Genomic DNA, 18,662 nt, shown 5'->3' with positions numbered 1-18,662 from the left:
CCAGATGTGCCAGGGAGCAGGGAGGTGACACAGGCATCCCTCAAAACAAATCCCCATCTACCCAAAACAGTCCCTGAGTCCCTGTGGCTGGGGAGGAGAGTTTCCTGTTAACCATCACTATGGTCAAGATGCCACCCACGTGGTAAAAAAATCCCAGTTCCTCTTTGGCCTTATCCAAATGAGCATATAATGTCAAAGAGGGAGAGTTGCTGGGGTTACAGCTACAGAAATAGCACACATTATGTTTGCTGTGTGGCTCAACCCGACCACCGCCTCCAGGCTCTCCCAGGGCTCCTGAAGAGGAAGGCAGGGTATTTCCTGCACTGGGGGTCAGTCAGGCCCTGCCCTCAGCTCCAGCCTGGGCCCCAGAGACACCATTTTGGGGTGGCAAGTAAGGCTGTAGTGATGGAGAAACTCTTGTTCCTTGCCCTGTCCCTCGTGCAGGTCTGCAGGGCCACCCTGCCAGCTGGACAGTTACATGTCCCTGTCCATATGGGCTGTACAAATCCTCCTGACCACAGACAGGATCAGTCTTAACATAGGCCCAGAGTTCAGACTCTGCAAACACCTGCTGGGCAAAAAGGAGAGGCCTGGGGCTGTTTGGAGGGATTGGCCATGCCCTTCTTCATTTAAGGTTTTTCTCCAGTGGTTTTTCTATGTTGGGGTACACAAACCAGCCGTTTCAGCACTGGAGCAGATAGCCCAAGGCTGACTTGGAGGCAGACCAGAGAGAGCTAAGCAGGTGCCACAGAATCTCATGAACAAGTCCTGTATAATGAAGACTTTTTTAGGAGTAACTTCTTGGCACCAGTACCAGTCTAAAAAGTCGCACACCCTATTCTGCTCATCCTGCACTGCACACTCACAAACATCTGTGCACCAAATCAAACCAAAGAATTGTTGCAGCTAAAAACCCCAATTTTTGTGACTTTTTGCTTGATTGTTTGTAGTGGACTCCTTTCCCAGTCCACGTAGCACAGCTACACAAACACAGGGGCCAGCAGATGACCGGGATGAGAAATCCTGTGTGAGTCAAAGTGTCACTGAGCCCTGAGTGCACGGGACTGAGGGACTGCCCTGAGCATGACACATCAGCAGCCACCCCTTCCTGGGACCAGGGAGGTGACAGCACTGCAAGGACAGGCGACAAAACTCGGCACTGGCACTGCAGAGTTTTAAATCTGTAGCCTTGGTTGAGTCAGGAAGAAACAAGGTTAAATCAGCACAGTATTGCAGATGACAGATCTCAGAGATCCCAGAGGAAAAAAGCTCAGGATTTCTGCGACAGCCAGGCAAGAGGAGTTGTTGTATAAGGGAAACCCTGCAGGAACCTACTGAGCAAATCTCTTATTCTGATATGTGTTCAGATAAGTGGGAAGATTATATAAGCAAAAGGGAATATATTCTTATCTACAGCAATATATTCCTATCTACTTCTTCACACTGTCAATGTGAACTTTAACTAATTCAAAATTAATTTAATTTTCAAAATAACTTTTAGGGAGTAAAATTGCAAAGCTGACCGGTCCACAACCAGATACAACGCAACATGGAGTTCCAGTTTTGTGTATTACGTGACAGTCAACATTGTATTATTCCTTAAAGTCCACAAACTTTCTAAGATACCCCAAAAAAAAGCAATTTGTACACTATCGGCCCAGCCTAGAAAATACTGTATTCAAACATCAAGCAATTCCTATGCTGAAAGCTCAGAGACCAAAACCAGCAGCCTGCCAAGATCACAACAATACTTCTATCAAAGACAAAAACCTCATGGCAGGCTATTTCCCCAGAGTCACCTGCACTAACCAGGAAACTCTGTTTTGCTCCTTCAGTTTCACAAGAAAAAAAACTTCAGTCAGTACTCTCTGGGGAGAAGAATTCCATGGGAAAACCTAGCCAAGTGGCAATAAGAATCCCACCAAGAAATACCTTTGTGTGTCCCCAAAGCATATTGTACGTATCAAAACATATTAACATGATGTAGATGCACACTGAAAAAAATAACTACTAGGTCTCTTCTCTAGAACAGCCTTAGGTTAGAAACTAAGCTGCAGAGAGGCCAAAGATACAGAAGGGGAGCAACAAGAGCCATCCTCCAAAGGCGCAGAATTCAAATTAATAATAATAATAATAATAATAATAATAATAATAATAATAATAATAATAATAATAATAATAATAATCTGGATGTGAACAACTGCCTACACTGCCCCTTAGAAGCAACTGGCTGCCTCCAAAGTTCAGCTTTATAGAGGAAAATATGGTTGAGCTTAAGACTGAGCAAAAAGTCCCAAGCTCAGAGATACCAGAGCCATAAAACACACCTTGGGCGGGAACAGCCTTGCTGTGTCTCTGGAAGGATCAGAGTTTTAAATAGTTTTAAAATAGGGTAAGAAACTTTTTTTTCTTTACAGTTACATTCAAAAGAATGGGGATAAGATGGTGATTTTTTCTCTCTTTCACTGGGCAACCTCGGGAAAGGCAAAGTTCCCACGCAGCATGTTCCCACCTGGCACAAATTCACCAGGAGCGGGGAGGAGGAGAGGAACCAGGCCCTGCATCTCTCCCCGCAGCCGCTGAAACCCCTGGGCTGGGCAGGTGACAGCGAGCGGCTCACCGGCCCCGGTACGGCCCGCTGGGCTCGCCCTCAGCCGCTGCTCAGCTCCCCGGAGCCAGCGCGGCCGGGCCGCCCTTCAGCTCCCCCGAACCAGCGCGGCCGGGCCGCTCCGGCAGCTCCGGGAGCAGAGGCGGATCAGGGGGCCCCCGTTCCCGAAGGCTCCTCCTCGGTTCCCGGCTCCGCAGCCACCTGTGCGCGCCCCGGGCGGGGCGGAGCCGGCCGAGCCCCGGGTCCCTCCTCTGCCGGTGCCTGCAGGCGGGACGGGTCGGGGAGAGGCTCCGGCAGCGCGGCGGGACCCGGCGGAAGGAGAGTCCGGCCCGGGCAAGCGGCGGCGCCGGCAGGTGCCGGGCCGAGGGCAGCGCGTCCCGGGGGGCAGCGTTCACGGGCATGGACAAGCTCAACAGGCTGACGGTGCCGGCCGGAGAGAAGTTCAGGTAGGGGCTGGTCCGCTCCCGGCTCCTGCGGGAACGGCGCTGCCGCGGGACTGAGGGCAGCGGTGGGAAGGCAGCGGGGGACGAGGCGCTTCCCGCAGCGCAGCGCGGGGGGATCGGGAGCTGCCGAGGCACGAGGAAGTTGGCAGAGGTTTTAGAGTACAAGGGAGTTTTACCCGTTCTGACCCGCTGGCCAGGGCGCCGCAAGGAAGTGCGAGAGGTAAACACGGGTTTGGAGTGGGTAACGCAGATTTAGAAGTAAAATATGTGTCGGTTTCACCTGCAGCGCAAAGAGGAATATTTTCAAAGTGTCTATTTTCAAAGTTGTAAGGAAATAGTGTGTGACTCATTATGATGTATGACTCTTATGCAAATTAGAAAAACTTAATTAATTGCTTAATGCTTTAATGTCTTATGAAGATGGCTTTTGTAGTTAAGTTTTGTAATGTTTCCTAATCTTCGAAAGAACTGGCGGAATGGAGGGAACTGGAAAACGGGAAATGTTCCTAAGTGAAGGAGAACAATGTTAAATACAGGGTTTGAGAGGAAAAAAGCAGAAGCTGGCCATTACTGAAGTATTTTTAGTGTGTCTCGCTTCTTGTGCTGCTACAGTTGGCACTTCGAGGCTCTTTCATCATGACTTTTTGTATTTCTGAATACTTAAAAGAAGTTCTGTTTCAGATTAAGGTAACATGGAATTCTTTTCCTCCTCTGAAAAAATAAGAATGAAATACTGAAAAATATTTTTTCCTAAAATAAGTCATACTTAAGCACTCAATACTAACTTATAAACCCTTCTCAAGTCTCTCTCCCTCTCCCCAGAAACCTTCGTGCAAACTGGAATAATCTTTTGTAAAGCTAATTTTGATGGAATGCAGTTTATTGATGCCTACTCTCTCCATACTGTGGCAGTGTTGTTGGGGAGGTGTGTACTGGCAGAGCTGCAGTGACACTGATGCTCCTCAGCCAGGCACAGCTAATGAAAGCCAAGCCGGCTGCATCCTAACCTGTGGAAGCCTCAATGGACAGGGGGAAGAACGCAGAGAATTTCCTCATTGCCTGCAATTTACCACCTTAAGTCGTCTGAACTGGTTTAAATGGTGTTGGTCTAAACTAGCTATCTTTAAATAACAAGTTGAGGAACAAGTTGGAAAGCTTGATTCCATCCATTACTGGTACATAAAAAAATACAGTACACACCTTCTGCTGTCATAAAATTATAGCTGGGATTCTCCTTCTGCACTTTTGCAAACAATTAGAGCAGGATTACCTTCAAGTATCTAAAGTGGGTCTATGTGTGAGGGTTATAATGGCCCACAACTTTTTGGTGAACTGATTCAAAAGCCCTAAACCCAAAAGGCAGCACCACCCCTCTGCTGCACCTTCACATAGACTGCACTCTACATCTCATCTGAGGTTTTAATATTGTTGTAAAATAGGGAAGAGAAAGAAGTAGCTCTGCTTTCCTGTATTAATCTGAAGTATTACAAGCTACTCTTTCTCTCCTCCTCATGGCCAATTCAGCCGATTTGTGCAGGGATAGGAGGAGCACCTGTTTCTCAGGTGTGTGAGCGTTCTCACCACACACAGTGGACATGCATACTTTGACTTGAGCGTGTTGAAATACTCCTTAGAAACCTGGATATGTGGCTACAAAATCTTACTGTGGTGTCAGGATTTTAAAACCTGAAGGCGGAGCTTTCCATGAGTAAATATTCACAGGATAAATTTAAGAGAGATATGCAAATACAAGAAGAAATCAGCGTAATGTGGTGGGAGCCTTTTCCTTTATCTTTGAAACACCTGGGTACCCCCTCGTGCTCTGTGACCTGTTGACAGTGCAGTTGACTTCCTAATTCCACCCCTGTTTGCATGGAACACACACAGGTGGTTCAGAGTTTGTATTGAATGTTACATGATCTAAATGTTTATGGCAAAATTGTACTTTTCTTCATATGCTAAGATGCGATGCCAAGAAACATTCCTGCCAAACATAGTTTCAATTTATGTGATTATAGTTTGCATTTTTAAAGACAACTTTCTTAAAATTTCTGCTTTGAAGCAGCAAAAGTTTAAAAAGCGCTACTGTTGAGTCTGAGAGCGACTCTTTTTATTTTTTTAAGTGCAGACCTGAAAAGCTAGATATTATGTGGTTTTGCTAAGCTCAGCTATTCTCCATGGGTGTAGTTGAGCCCACCAGACCTAGCTTTTTGTTGCATTAGCAAATCTTAGATCAGATCTGATCTAACAAATGTTCCATTTGTTAAGTTTATTGCAGCAATAGGAACTTTAAATGTTCTTATATGTCTGTCTGCCTGACATGTTGTGGTATGTACATTGTTTGCAGTTAAGCCACTCAACTAACTTCAGTAATAGTTGGACAGGAATGCTGGAACTTCATGGAATTCTGGTATTAATTTCTATATAGTGTTTCTTATAAGGCATGCACAGTATTATACAAATATTCCCTCAGTGTGTTCTAACTGCTTCCTTATAGTCAGGAAAAATTAATTCAAAGGCTTGGTTATTTATTGTGAGATAAACTAATCTGTGGTTCATAGAAATAATTTGGTACTTTGAATGGTTTCCCAAAGAGTGGAGTGAATACATGAGCAATACCCATACTGCCATGGCAAGCTCTAGCGTGCCTGGATTTCAGACTGAACTTCAGGGAAAAAAAATTGTGCTGCAAACATACAGAAATAGATGCACTCATGATCAGGGACAGTAGGCAGCATGGGTAATGGGAAGTTAGAAGCTCAGAAGAAAAGTCTGCACTAACCTTGCAAACTCTTTTGTGGTTTAACTTCCCTGGACTATAAGCCTACGATTCCTATTATTTAAATAATTTCTAGCTACTATATGTAGCTGTGTCACAGCATCTCTTCAGACTTGCTGCATTTTTTTATTATGACCACAAACCTTAATGATGACCCTCTGCCCATAGCTGGCTTTGCTGTGTGGCACTAAGTCCTTTTGAAGGCATCATCGCCTCTGTGGTGATGGGCAAACCATGGCACAAACCAGAGTGTGCCACATGCTTTCACTTGCCTAAGGTCGTGCAGCCAGGGAGTTCCAGATTGCACACAACCTTTTCCAAGGGCACAGTTGCATGTTAATTTTACATGACTTCTTTAATTTGCAGCACTCCATCTCTGCCCCCAGCAAAAACAAAGGTTTAAAATCCCTATCTCCAAGCATAATGTCCATTTAAAAGGAAGTGGAAATAAACTGACAATTTGCTTTTCTTAGGTTGAACAAGTGTGTCTGGGTTTGTTTTTTTTTTTGCAGGATTTTGTATTAGTCCTCGTTAAACAGAAGGGTTTAAATCCTAATTCCATGAAAATCAAGAGGGATTTCCTTGAAGCCAGAATTTCTGTTGTCTGTCAAACCAGGAGGTGTTTATAGTGTTCACTAATTTTCTACTGGTAGCTTGGCTGTAACTGCTAGGCCTTTTTCTTTAACAGAGGATCTTCTGGCAATGTGTCTTCTTGAAAGTGTATAGTAGGAAAAAATAATTCATTTGGCATTGAAATTTTATTCATTATCTCAAATTTCATCCTATGTATAGGATGCTTTACCATAGGGAGCATTTACTTTTGGAGAAAGTGTTTGGGGAATATCTGGATATGAGTTTTGTACTGTAAGAAAATATTTTATTGTAGTAGTTCTACAAATTCCTCTTAGTGGTAGCAAACAGTTTTAGAAATTGAATCTGTTTTTTCAAGGCAAATTTTAACTTAGTTTTTTACCTCGGTGAACTTGAACAGGACAAAAGAACAAAAACAAACTCAAGCAAGAAATTAACTGGAAGTAACCTATAGAATGTTCTCCATCACAGAATTAGCCATCAAAGCCCACATCCAACTGTAACATCTCAACCTGTCATTAGTTACATAGAGTCCAGAGGAAAGGCTCTGAAAATGATAGAATCGTTCAGTGGTTTGGGTTGAAAGGGACCATCCTGTTCCCATCCCTCTGCCATGGGCAGGGAAACCTTCCACTAGATCAGGTTGCTCAACCTGGCCTTGAACACTTCCAGGGATGGGACAGCCACAAGTTCTCAAGCCAGCCTGTTCCAGTGCCTCCCCACCTCCACAGTAAAGAATTTCTTTCTAATATCCAAACTGCTCTGTTTGATGCTATTCCCCTTGTCCTGTTACTGCACACCCTTGTAATCAGCTCCTCTCCAGCTTTCTTGTAGACCCCTGCAGTTACTAAAAGGCTGCAGTAAGATCACCCCAGAGCTTTGCCTTTTCCAGGCTGAACAATCCCAATTCTCTCAGCCTCACTTCTGCTCTTCCACCTGCTCTGGAGATCTCCCCTTTCTAGCAAAAGTCTAATCTGCCCTAAGGAGATAACAGCTGGGAAGGTCTTCTGCTCTTCAGCACCCATTGCCACCCACAGCCACCCCTGTCTCGGCTTCCAGTGTCTCCTGACAGCTTCCCACTGCACAGTACCACTCTGTGGTGGCAGCAGCTTCTGTGGCACACCCTGTTTTAGCCCAGCAACGTGTAGGCTGAACATAAAAGGTCACATGAAATCCCACTTCAGTGATTTGCAGTCTTCAAAGCTGAGTTTCACAGGCACAGGGAAAGGAGGACACCAGCTGCATTTGCTGCGCTGATGAGCACAAACAAAAGTTTTTGCTGTAGGATTGTTAGGTCCTGTTTGCCATACAAAGCACAGTTTATGTCAGCTTAAATAGTTCATAAATTCTCTCTCATCTCTGGACTTTGGAATGAAATGAGATAGGAAATGCAAACTTCCCCAAATACCACTGCAAAAGTCCATTCTTTCACTCAGTGTGACTTCTCCAGTCAAATCCTCTTGCTTCTTCCTCTGACCTTGCTTCAGCACAGCATAGCCTCCATCCCATCTATATTTGTCCTTCTTTATTCCCTTCTCTCTGCACAACCACTTCATTCTACCAATCCCTTTAAAGCTTCTTTTCTTCCTTCCAGCTATGTCATCCACCTGGACTACTCCCCAGGCTAAAAAAAACAACCAACCTACCAAAACAACCAAACCTGAAACACACTAATTTTTATTAAAAACAGAAAGCCAAAAAAAAAAACATCCACCCACAAACTGAAGGGGGGAAAACACCCAAACTAAACCACCACATAGGATTTATTCTCAGACAGAATTTCCTCCCTATAATGCTGTTTATAGAAAGGATGTTTAAGTGTGACTGTGATCTATATGTGTTTTAAATAAATATATTTAAAGAAATATGGTAATGTGGACAAAAGGATGCAGTATAATATTGAAACTATCAAGAGATGCCCTGCTTTGGTCTCTGCAGGTAGACAGCAGTGTAAGGGTGTAATGTGTTCACAAGATCAGCTATGCTTATGTAGTACCTATAGCTGCTTTCTTCTTGTGCTGGCAAAATTATTAAGTCATTGGCAAATAAAATATGTTCAAAATAAAATAGGGCCTTGTAGTGACACTAAAGGCCTGCTAAAATAACTGTCCAGAGTAGGAGCATTTGTCAGCCATAGCAATGACAAGCGACACCATCCTTGGCCTGCAACTGTCAGTGACTCAGCAGAAGCGAAAAATTTAGATTTGATCTAATGACATAGGGTGGGTTTTTTTGTTTTTTAGTAAAATAATAAATTATTAAAAGCCAAGCAAAGAACCCAATAAATTAATGTTCATGCCCATGGGGAAAAAACAACATTCTAGCAAATGTGGCAAAACTCTTTTTTTTACCATTAGTTTATAAATGTGCCCCACACAGCTGTGTAGAGAGCTAGATATTAAATCATAATTTGATATTGGAGGTACTCAGTGATATGTTGATTCCAGAACAAACAGTTTTGTGTTTTACAGAATCATTCAAAATCTATGTACTGCACAGGACATTAAAATGTGATAGATGCTTTGCTTTTGGAAGGCAAATATGGCAATCATAAATCATTACGAAAAAGCCCCACTGGAAAACCATATTAGTTTATATGCTCAGCAGACAAGAGAATTGAAAAATTGATGGAAAACAGTGGCTGAAAGGGACAGTACTTTCCCATTTGGCTTTAGGGTATCATCTTAGATTTTTGGTAAACGGTAAGAGGATGCAATGTAGATATGTCTGGTTTTGCCAGCTGTAATAAATTACTGAAGAGTGACAGAAGCTTGAAAATTCTATTAACATCTTTATCCTAATTGGTTAGTATATACATTTTGAACAAGTTTATTTTCCAGACATAAGCAAAGGCAGATGTGCAATGCTACAAGTTTATGACCTCAACATAAATTACTACATAGTAAATGCTTTAGAAATAATTGAAATAAGGTATTTTATATGTAAATGTGAAATCTATGTTATAATGACTACATAATGTACTCATATGTATTTATGAGGCAGTAATATGAAAAACATGAGTATATGTTTTTCAAGCTTAATTCAAGGGGAAACCAGGTGAAGTAAGCTATTAATAGAAGAGGCTAAACTATGTGTCTTAATGTTTCCTTCCTATGTTAAAATATGGATGCTGTGGGCATCTCTGCAGGATGCACAGAGGCAGCAAAGTGCTACTGGAGCTGTAGCCACATGGCCAGTTGAATTTGGCACAAGTCTGAGCAGCTGCCAAAAGAGCAGGTCCCTTTCTCCACCCTCCCAAGGCCCCTGCTCACCCTGCCCCTCTCTGCCCTCTCGCTGGCACCAGGGTTCCAGTGACCACGTGGCAGAGCTGGGTCTGATCCTGCTGATATCTAAATTGGCAAAAGAAAAAAGAAGTTCGTTTCCCAGCTAGAATTCCCATGATTCATCATAGTTGGGGAAGCACCGAGGGCAGAGAGGAGTGGAATTTCCCCTTTCAGTGGCAGCCCACGTGGGCTCCATTAAAGTGACATAGGGACCAGCCAGGGAATTTCTCCAGAGTTGAACAAAATTTGATTGGCTTCAGAACAAAACAAACAAAACTGATCCATGAGGAGCCTCTGTTAGGTCTCTGTTAGTGCCACCCCACATCTATGATGGGTATAATGCTTCTGTAGCTTGAGCAAGAACACTTTCAGCCCAAGCACAGCAGTGTTTGTTAGTGGGAATATTCTGGGTCCGTACCAGATCCTGTCTTTATTCATCTCCCTACAATGTCTTTCTGCTTCTTCTTCTTGTTGAACTATAAAAGCCACTTAAATGTTGTAAATTTCTGTCCTTGTTCTCCTTCAGTGACCAGGCTGTAGGGTACTAATCCTTCAGGGAGGTACAGCACTCGCTGAGTTTTAACTGGAACTGCATTTTAGAGTAGCCTAATGGCTTGAACTTCCTTCTGCTGCTTGAAAACCTTCAGGAAAAGTGGAGTAAGTCTTGTGAATGTGGTTTCTGTGTGGGGGTTGGTTTTTTTTGTTTTGTGTTTTAAAACATTAACTTACATCCAGAGAGCTGGTGCAAAAAAGATCAGCAAACCAAAAAATGGCTCAAAACAGAGCAGGTCAGTTACAGAACAGAAAACATAGCTTATCTTTTTATGTCAAGGAGTGACATGTAATATTCACTTACATATTGTACTACCTCATTTTCTGTATTCCCTACAGTGTCAATGTTACTCAGTTGGGATAAAGGGAAGAGCAATCTGCATAAGAGGGGAGAGATGTCCAAAACTTGGAAGTTTTGTTTGTTTGCTTGCTTGTTTGTTTGTTTCCAGGCAAATTCAAATCCTTAGCATTGGAAACCTAGAATGGGTTCTTTCAATATGCAGAGCTCCCAGTCACCCCAAAGTATTTACACTTTTTACTTTCATGTCAGGCATGATTTCTGTCAAGAATGTATTATTCCTTTGCATGCTACATTTTTTATTAACTCAGTGAATATTAGTACTTAACCAGTGCAAGGAGGACTGACAGCTTTTTTTGTAAAGATTATGTAGAGGACAAATGAAGATGAAAAATACAATCAGTATTTAGCCTTTCTGTGCCTCTGTGTGTACCATGTAAACACACACCTGCTCTAACTATGGGGGTTGCCTTTAGGCAAAACAGTGGATGATACAAAAGTGAGCAGAACAGGATGTTTCTGAGACTTTAGGAAATCAACACTCTTGTCAAAATGAATATAAACTATTGTCATTTCCCTTTGTGCATCTCCCAAATATGGGTGAGAACAATTCCTTGTTTCTTCTTCCTCTCAGATAGGTAGCTGTAATTGACTTCTCCCAATAAGCAAACCTCTTTGAACTTTTCTTGTCAGCTTTGAGATAGCTTTACAGATAAAGATCAAAGGCTCAGTGCCTTGAATGGATGGTTTGGTGCCACAGGTTACCACCTCCAGTTCCAAACTTCCTCTTCTCCCACCAAGAAAGGCATTGCAGGGGGTGGATAAAACCCCAGACTAGATGAGGGGCTCTAAGACCCTATCTTAGACCAGTAGCTGCTGAAGTGGTTTATCTGACTGCACCTCAAGGATTCATCTGTCTCTCTTACACATTTTTATGCATTTTACACAAATCTCAGCCATTGAAAACAACAACTGTGACCCAGGTGGCTGATTCAACCCGGCATTTCCTTGCAAAGGACTCCCACTCTTTCTGTTCCAGGTAGAATAGGATGTAAGGGTATGCACATGTAGCGATCTGAAGCACCTGAAGGAGGTCTAGTTAGGAATTAGATGCTTTCTTTATTTGGTATTTCTTTTTGCTTTCTACCTGAGGAATTAGAAGTGAAGATGAAGGAGGTAGAGTTGTTTCATAACATTTAATTGCATTGTCTTTGAGGCACAAAAGTGACAAGTAATAGGAAAATACATCTTAGGAACACACCCAGTTCACCAAAATCCATGTTCTTCCGCAAAGACCATGGTAGGAGCATTGCTTTTATGGAAGCCTGGCATAGGAAAGGTGGTCCTTTTCTGGTTTGTTAATTCAGTTTGAGAAGATATTTCAACATAAGAGCTTAATGCTTTTCAAAATCTCAAGTGGCAGTTTTACAAATCCCCTTCTAGGTAAGCAGTTTCTCCCCCCAAAAAGAAGCAGGAGTCTTCCCTTTGTCCAGAAACAATAACTTTCTTTCTTGATTTGGTCACCTGCATAGCTATTTATGAAACTGAAGGATAACAGAAACACAAAACAAAGACCAGCTGGGGAGAAGGTGCTGGGATAATTGTGCTGTGAGAAGCCATAAAGGAGGGTCTGGACACGCTGTTCTTTCTTCAGTTTCAGATTCTAATGTGGGTTTTTTTTTAATTACCAGAAGTAGCTGTTATAATTTTTAGATTTCTGGTCTTTGAGTTTTGGTTTGTATCTTCTAATAACTTAGCTTTTATTTTCCAAATTTCGTTGCTTTCTGTTTTGTGGTTCTTATACCTGAGGCAAGTGGGTATTTTTGGAGACTTTTTGTTTTAAGTCTAAATTTGCACTTACTAAATACCATGCGAGTTTTCTAATGCCAAGTATTTAAATTTGCCTGAAAAACAACCCCAAACAAACAAACAAACATTTGAAAAACATTTTTTTGTTTTAATGTGATCTGCCTTTCTTAAGCCAAAAGTGAGTGCTGCACCTACCCACAGTCTTACTTAAAGTGAATGGACAATTTAATCTTCAGAAAATGGGACTTTCTAGGCACAGAGCTACAGGCTGTCCTATCAGTGAGGAACAGATATACCCAAAAACGTATAAGAACATGCACTTGGCATTCAAATTGTCTATTTTACTGTGTGTTTATTTTTTAAATTATTTTTACTATTTTAAAACCAATTCAGCTTCATCAGTTAACGACCTAACTGATGTGAGAAGGAGAAGAAACATACAGGTCCCTTAATGTTGAATGAATCAATATTGCTTGTAAAGCAATTACAGATTTGTAATACCCATAAATACAGTTTCTCAAAAACTAGTCTAAATGGTGGGAGAATTCCATATTACACAAATCTGTCTGAAAGCAAGACAGACTTCTCTTTCTCAAGTCTAGAGACTCTGTACCTCATCTCACATCTGAGTTAAAACTCGTTACACACTTTATTCTTCTTCATTTTTCTCTTAAAAACAAATTTTACCATTGGAAAGCTTTTGTAGGATAGTGTGCATGCAAAAGAGCCAAAGGCTTCCAGGTGATGTTTGAAGGTGGGGATGTGTCTCAGGCCAGGTCCACCCATCATCCTCACTTCATCATCACATATTCCTCATAAGCTGAGCTGTGACCAGATCAAAGAGAGGGTGGGTTTGTTTCATTTTGTTTTATCTTGAGGCAGCTCTGACAGTCCTTGAGTGCAGCAAGCACACAACAAATCCTTCTTTCAGGATGTGTGGTATTTATAATGGGAAAACTTTGCACCTTCCTTCAAGTACTTACACAGCTTATGACCCCTTTGTCATTTGATCTGATAATTCTGAATTACTGGAGTTTTTAGCTACAAAATCAGCAACACAGGGCTAAAAAGGGTTTTGAGTTAGGTTTCTGTCTTTTTTTTTTATTCCTTCCAACATGTAAGAATTTCTAATGTACTTGTAAGAAACCTAAAACTTTTATTAGCACCTATAGCCAAGACTTCCAAACTTGGTGTCTGCAGAACTTTGAAAATCTATTGTGTGCCATGAGATCCTGATCAAAGGGTCCCATCCAGTCTATGCAAGATACAATTAAAGTGGATCTCAAAGTATCTATTGCTGAAATGTGTTTTCAAAGATTAGCAGTAACACAGACTGCAACAGACTGCGCTTTTATCTGCCAACCTGATTTTAAAGATCCCAAGCAGGTTTAATGAAGAGTTGGAGCTTGTAGTTAAAGAATTAACTTTAAGTTTTACCTCTTGATTATCTTTAATTATATGCAATGCCAAGTAAGACAAGCATTACTCATTATTTTTATTTACAGTACTAGCTGTAGTCAGGAGGTCCTTGAGTGTTTCTAGTATCTGCTCATCCCAAAAGAGCACCAGAGAATAGACATTAGCTGGTGACAAGGTCCTGACTCAGGTGTTGTGAAGGAGGAGGTTGTAGTTCTGTACCTGGCACAAGGGCTGCCTGCACTGGGCCATGGCAGCCCCCATTGCCTGGGTGCTGCTCTGGTGAGGCCCTCTCTCAACAAACCCCTTTTCTTGGAGTGCAATCTCAAGTATTTGAGAGCCATACAAGTATTTTAGTACTAGTCAGATACGTAGATTCAGTCTACATACGTGTATGTGTATAAATACCCTTCTGGGCTTCACTTTCCTCATCACTCTGGAATGGCCTTTGGGCCTGGGATTGGGTGCTTGAAGATTTGGAGAACCCTCTTGCCATAGACTTTTCAATCTGCCTCTCTTCTTCTGTCCCTCCAAGATCACAAATCAGACAGACAGCTCTTCCTAAAACTTTTCAGTTGTTGCCTTTTATATGGCCTGGCACTTCAAGAAATGTCAGCCTCCAGCTGACTGGACAGACTGGTTTTTGCAGCTCATTCAGCTCTATGGTGGAAGGGGATTCCACTTGCACAGGAGATCAGCTGTGCTTGATGGCTTCCTACACTTCCCACTTAGTGCACTGGTTATCTGCTTACTCTCACAGGCTTCAGACAAGTTGAATTCTCCAGGGGCAACAAACAAGGATTTTAGCAACTCCTACAAGAGCTATGTAACTTTAATAGCTGAAAAAATTCACACTAATGCATATTAGGTACTCTTTAGTTTATCAAAGTTGGAATTAGAAATCTAAATGCCTCCATTTAGAGGCATTTAGAATAGAATAAGGCATAAGAGGCATAGATTTTAAAGAAATTTGACTATGCAAAAAATGGGAATGTTTTCATTTCAGTCCATCTGCTTGGAAAAAATATCATAATAGCACCAGTGCATGTGATTTCCTAATTTAAATGCATCTTTTAAAATAGAAATATGTAATAAAATGATCTTTTAAACTGTAGCCTTACTCAAGGCTCATGGAATATCCATGATGCTCTAATCAATTCACCTAAATGTGATCAAATGAAAAGCAGACTAATTCAGGTGCTTGTACTTAGCAGTTTTGTGTTGGGTCTTATTTGCATGTGTGTGTGAAGGATTTTTTAGCAAATAAATGACAATATAGAATAAAACCAGTAAAATGAAAAAAGCACACCTTTTTTTAAAATAAGTAATAGTTTTACTAATGTAAAATATTAGTGTCAGTAAAGAGCAACAAGCAATATTCAGATAGAAATCTACAATTAGATTTTTGTGGGTGAGTTCTATTTCTGACAAACAACAAAGGAAATGTAACTGATGCTGACATCCATCCCTAATTGAAGTCTGGCAAGCCTTTTTGAAAGAAACACAAACACTTACAAGCTTTCTGCCCAAACTAGAACTAAACCATTTAGATCTCCTCTCATTCTTTTCATTCCTCATTACTTTTCATTTATAGACATTGCCGGGTGCCAGCTGGGGCACAGCACAGAAACAGCAAACTGCAGATGATGGCTATTTCTGATGTTTCAAGCAGAACCAGAAGCTGAATCTGTTAAGAAAAAAACCCCAGCAGATAAAACAGAAAAGCAGAAGTTCTTCTGAGCTTTTCACCTCACATTTAATGTATCTGGTTAGTTTAGACAATAATCCAAGCTGCTTTTATAGGTGTAGTACATTGTTGTTAGAAACTTTGGATCATTTTGCTGTACACCTGTTTCTCACATCTATAAGTAATGCATTTCTTTAAATTAGCATGTAACACTGTATCATTTTGCTGTAAATGACCAGTTTGAGTTTTCAGCAGGAGGTAAAGATGTGCTTGTGAATTATTTGTCCATTATTCTCATTATATTTAAGTGTCCCATGTATGGCTAGAAATCAGAGGGCATCACCATTATAACCTTGCAGAGTTTTGAAGTCAGTTCTAGATAAAATGTCAACATTTAAATATTCAAAACTATTAATTTAGGCAAGGATTTTTCCGGATGCGCTTACTCTTAAATTGATTGTTTATACCATATTTAATTGTATTTAGAAGGATAACACAAATAATGCTAAAGAGCTCCTTAAAAAGAAGGAAAACTTCATGCACAAATGATTTAACAATTAAACTACTTATTGAAGATATACTGAGCATATTTTTCTTAATTTATATTAATGTTGAACCACTTGGTAAATTAATGCTGGCTTTGTTTATTATCTTACAGGAAGCTTCAAAAGATGGTGCATGACATCAAGAAAAATGAAAGTGGGATAATAAACAAGTTCAAAAAGTAAGTTTGCCATGCCAATCCCTAGTTTTATCAATGTGGGGAAGTTTGGATTATGGCCAGAGTGGTGTGTGGTACTTCAGTGATGGGACCATTGTCATTCCAGAGGGATGCACTTCCATGCATGGAAGGAGCTTTGGTTCGGACTGCAACCTGCAGAATGGTCATCAGTATTAAGATTATCATAAAGGAGTTGCAGAACTGGAGTCCAATGATAGCTTGTGTTTGTAGCCTTGAAAAAAAACAGTATTTGAGTGAAGAGCCTTTTTTTTGAATGTTTGCTGGGAATGGTCATTGCTTGTTGTTTGCATTGTCTGCCTTTCTCCTTAGGCAACTGTTTAGGCTTCCTGCTGCAATTAAGTTGAATTTGAGCTCCACCTTGAACCAACTGGTCAGACATCATACTTAAAATTCCCATAAAAATGCACAGTCCTCCTGTGTTTCAGTCTCATAAAACAAAATGCAGAATTACCTAGCGCCCTTATTCTAGTAAGACATACTGAACAACATGCAGATTGTGTCACGTGCATGAAAGTATTATAAAATATTCATATGTATTTATACATAGAAAGAAATTCCAGTAATTTTGCATCCTTGTCAAATGAATACTCTATTCACTATTTCCAGACAAACATCTATTTAAAGCAATTAGCTATTTAGCACGCTTTTCTTAATGCAACAGTTCATTTGCATTGAAATTCCATTTGGATGTGATTTTCTCATTCAGATGTGTTTCTTTACGTGGGTCATTGGCAACAAAAGTATTAAGTACTTTTAGAAGTTAATTACAACACCTATCTGCAGTGTTTCCAGGACAACCGTGTTAAATTCTAGAAATACAACTCTTGTACATGAAAGACACGTGGAAGCATTGTTTTAAATTGTTTTTAAAGAGGGATCATGATGGCAGAGTTGAGGGGAAGCAGCTAATTCTGGGTGTAGCTGCAGTGTTCAGCCAGCTGCTGGCCGGCGTGGCTGTGCAGGAGCTCAGGAGAGCCAGGCTGGCTCAGCTGCTGGCCCTGCTGCCAGCCCGGGCTGGTGTTTGTGGGGAGCTGCCAGAGGAGGGGATGCACTCCCAGGAGCAGCAGGACTGCCCAGCTCTCCTGTTCCCCCGGCAGGAGGGGTGATCTTGGCCTCCTTTGTGCTCTCATTTCCACAGCTGTGTTTTCTGCCCACAGACCCTGAGCATGCTCTGATGGTAAAGCTCCTGATCTATCAGATAGATTGTGGAGATAATTTTTTTCATGTTTTCATCCTCTTTCACGCTAAGATTGCTGCAATTCACAGTTAATCACCGTCACTTGCTATACTTATTTCCATGCAAGCACAAAAGAGAGTTTCCCATAAAATGGCCCTCTTTCAACTACTTGGGGTTTTAAGTAAATTTGTGGGTTTTTTTTAGCGTGGTGACCACTGTGTTCACCACCCATCTACAAAAGACTCATTTTCACCTGGGACCTGCTCACAGGGAAGAGCTACTAGGCTGTCCAAGGCTTTTTGTGGGGTTTTGGAGGGGAGAGGGTTAGAGCTTTCTTATAGTTGTTGCTTTTTAATAAAGGGTGGCTTCCTACTTCTCAGTAGTTGTTTAACTCCAATTAATAATGTTCCAGTGGACTCAGTTCAAAAGCCTCGGAGAGGAAAGATGACAAAAACAACAGAAGCATCTAAGGTTTATCATTTTGAGGCTACAAAGTGTCTCCTATAGTAGCCTGAACGTGAATTCTGATGTTAATCAGTTGCTCTGAAGCTGGGAAAGTCATCATTAAGTGTCAAAGATCGCTCCTATAGCACTGTAATTCTTTGATTCACTCAAGATAAAATATATATATATATAAAAGAGCAGACTCATAAAAACTCAAAGTATGACTGCAGCACAAAACTCACATGTCAACTCTCCCAGTTATAAGAACACAAAGAACACGAGGTATAAAAGCATAATAATCTTTCCGATGTTACTGTGATTCATCTGAGTCATAATAATCGTTTTTGCAGCTATGAAGACCAGAAATTTAATTTTTAAAAATTGAAGAATTTCTGATATTTGCGCATGACTTCAGAGTTCAAATCTTGAACCCAGCACATAATGAGACTTGCAATAAAAGCATGAGCTGACAGCACTGATAAGGATATGTACAAGAGGTGCTAAGCTTTACAGGATTAGAGCTTGCTGTGTTCCTTACTGTGCAATCTTTGGGGGCTTTTTGTTTGTAAAAACAAACAAAACATGGCTATCCAGATGATCACTACTTCCATTTCAGTAAAGGATTATTTTATTAAATGTCAAAGTTCTAAACATGACTGAAGCAGGAAGAAATTTGTTTAATATGGATTTTGTGTAGCATAGATTCATCCAAATGTTGGGAAATAAAATCAAAATGAAACCTATTATAAGTAGAAATAATTTTAGAGAATTCAAATAGTGTACTTGCATATCTGAAGCCTAAAGTTGTCACCCAGATGTATGCTGTAACCCT

At 41.1% G+C, this 18,662-nt stretch overlaps 1 protein-coding gene across 6 annotated transcripts in view; it reads left to right on the top strand.

The window, feature by feature from the left end:
- The window catches only part of BLNK (B cell linker), an 89,655-nt gene that overhangs the window by 43,859 nt on the left and 27,134 nt on the right, over positions 1 to 18,662 (top strand). For all 6 annotated transcript variants that reach the window (XM_058029098.1, XM_058029097.1, XM_058029100.1 and 3 more), the window contains exon 4: positions 16,126 to 16,191. In XM_058029098.1, the coding sequence (XP_057885081.1) occupies positions 16,126 to 16,191 (66 nt within the window). The remainder of the gene's footprint in view (positions 1 to 16,125; positions 16,192 to 18,662) is intronic.

The sequence above is a fragment of the Melospiza georgiana genome, chromosome 8 (assembly GCF_028018845.1).
Source record: "Melospiza georgiana isolate bMelGeo1 chromosome 8, bMelGeo1.pri, whole genome shotgun sequence".
Taxonomy (NCBI): Eukaryota; Metazoa; Chordata; class Aves; order Passeriformes; family Passerellidae; genus Melospiza; species Melospiza georgiana.
The sequence above is the reverse complement of the archived record's forward strand: the minus strand, read 5'-3'. Positions and strand labels throughout refer to the sequence as shown.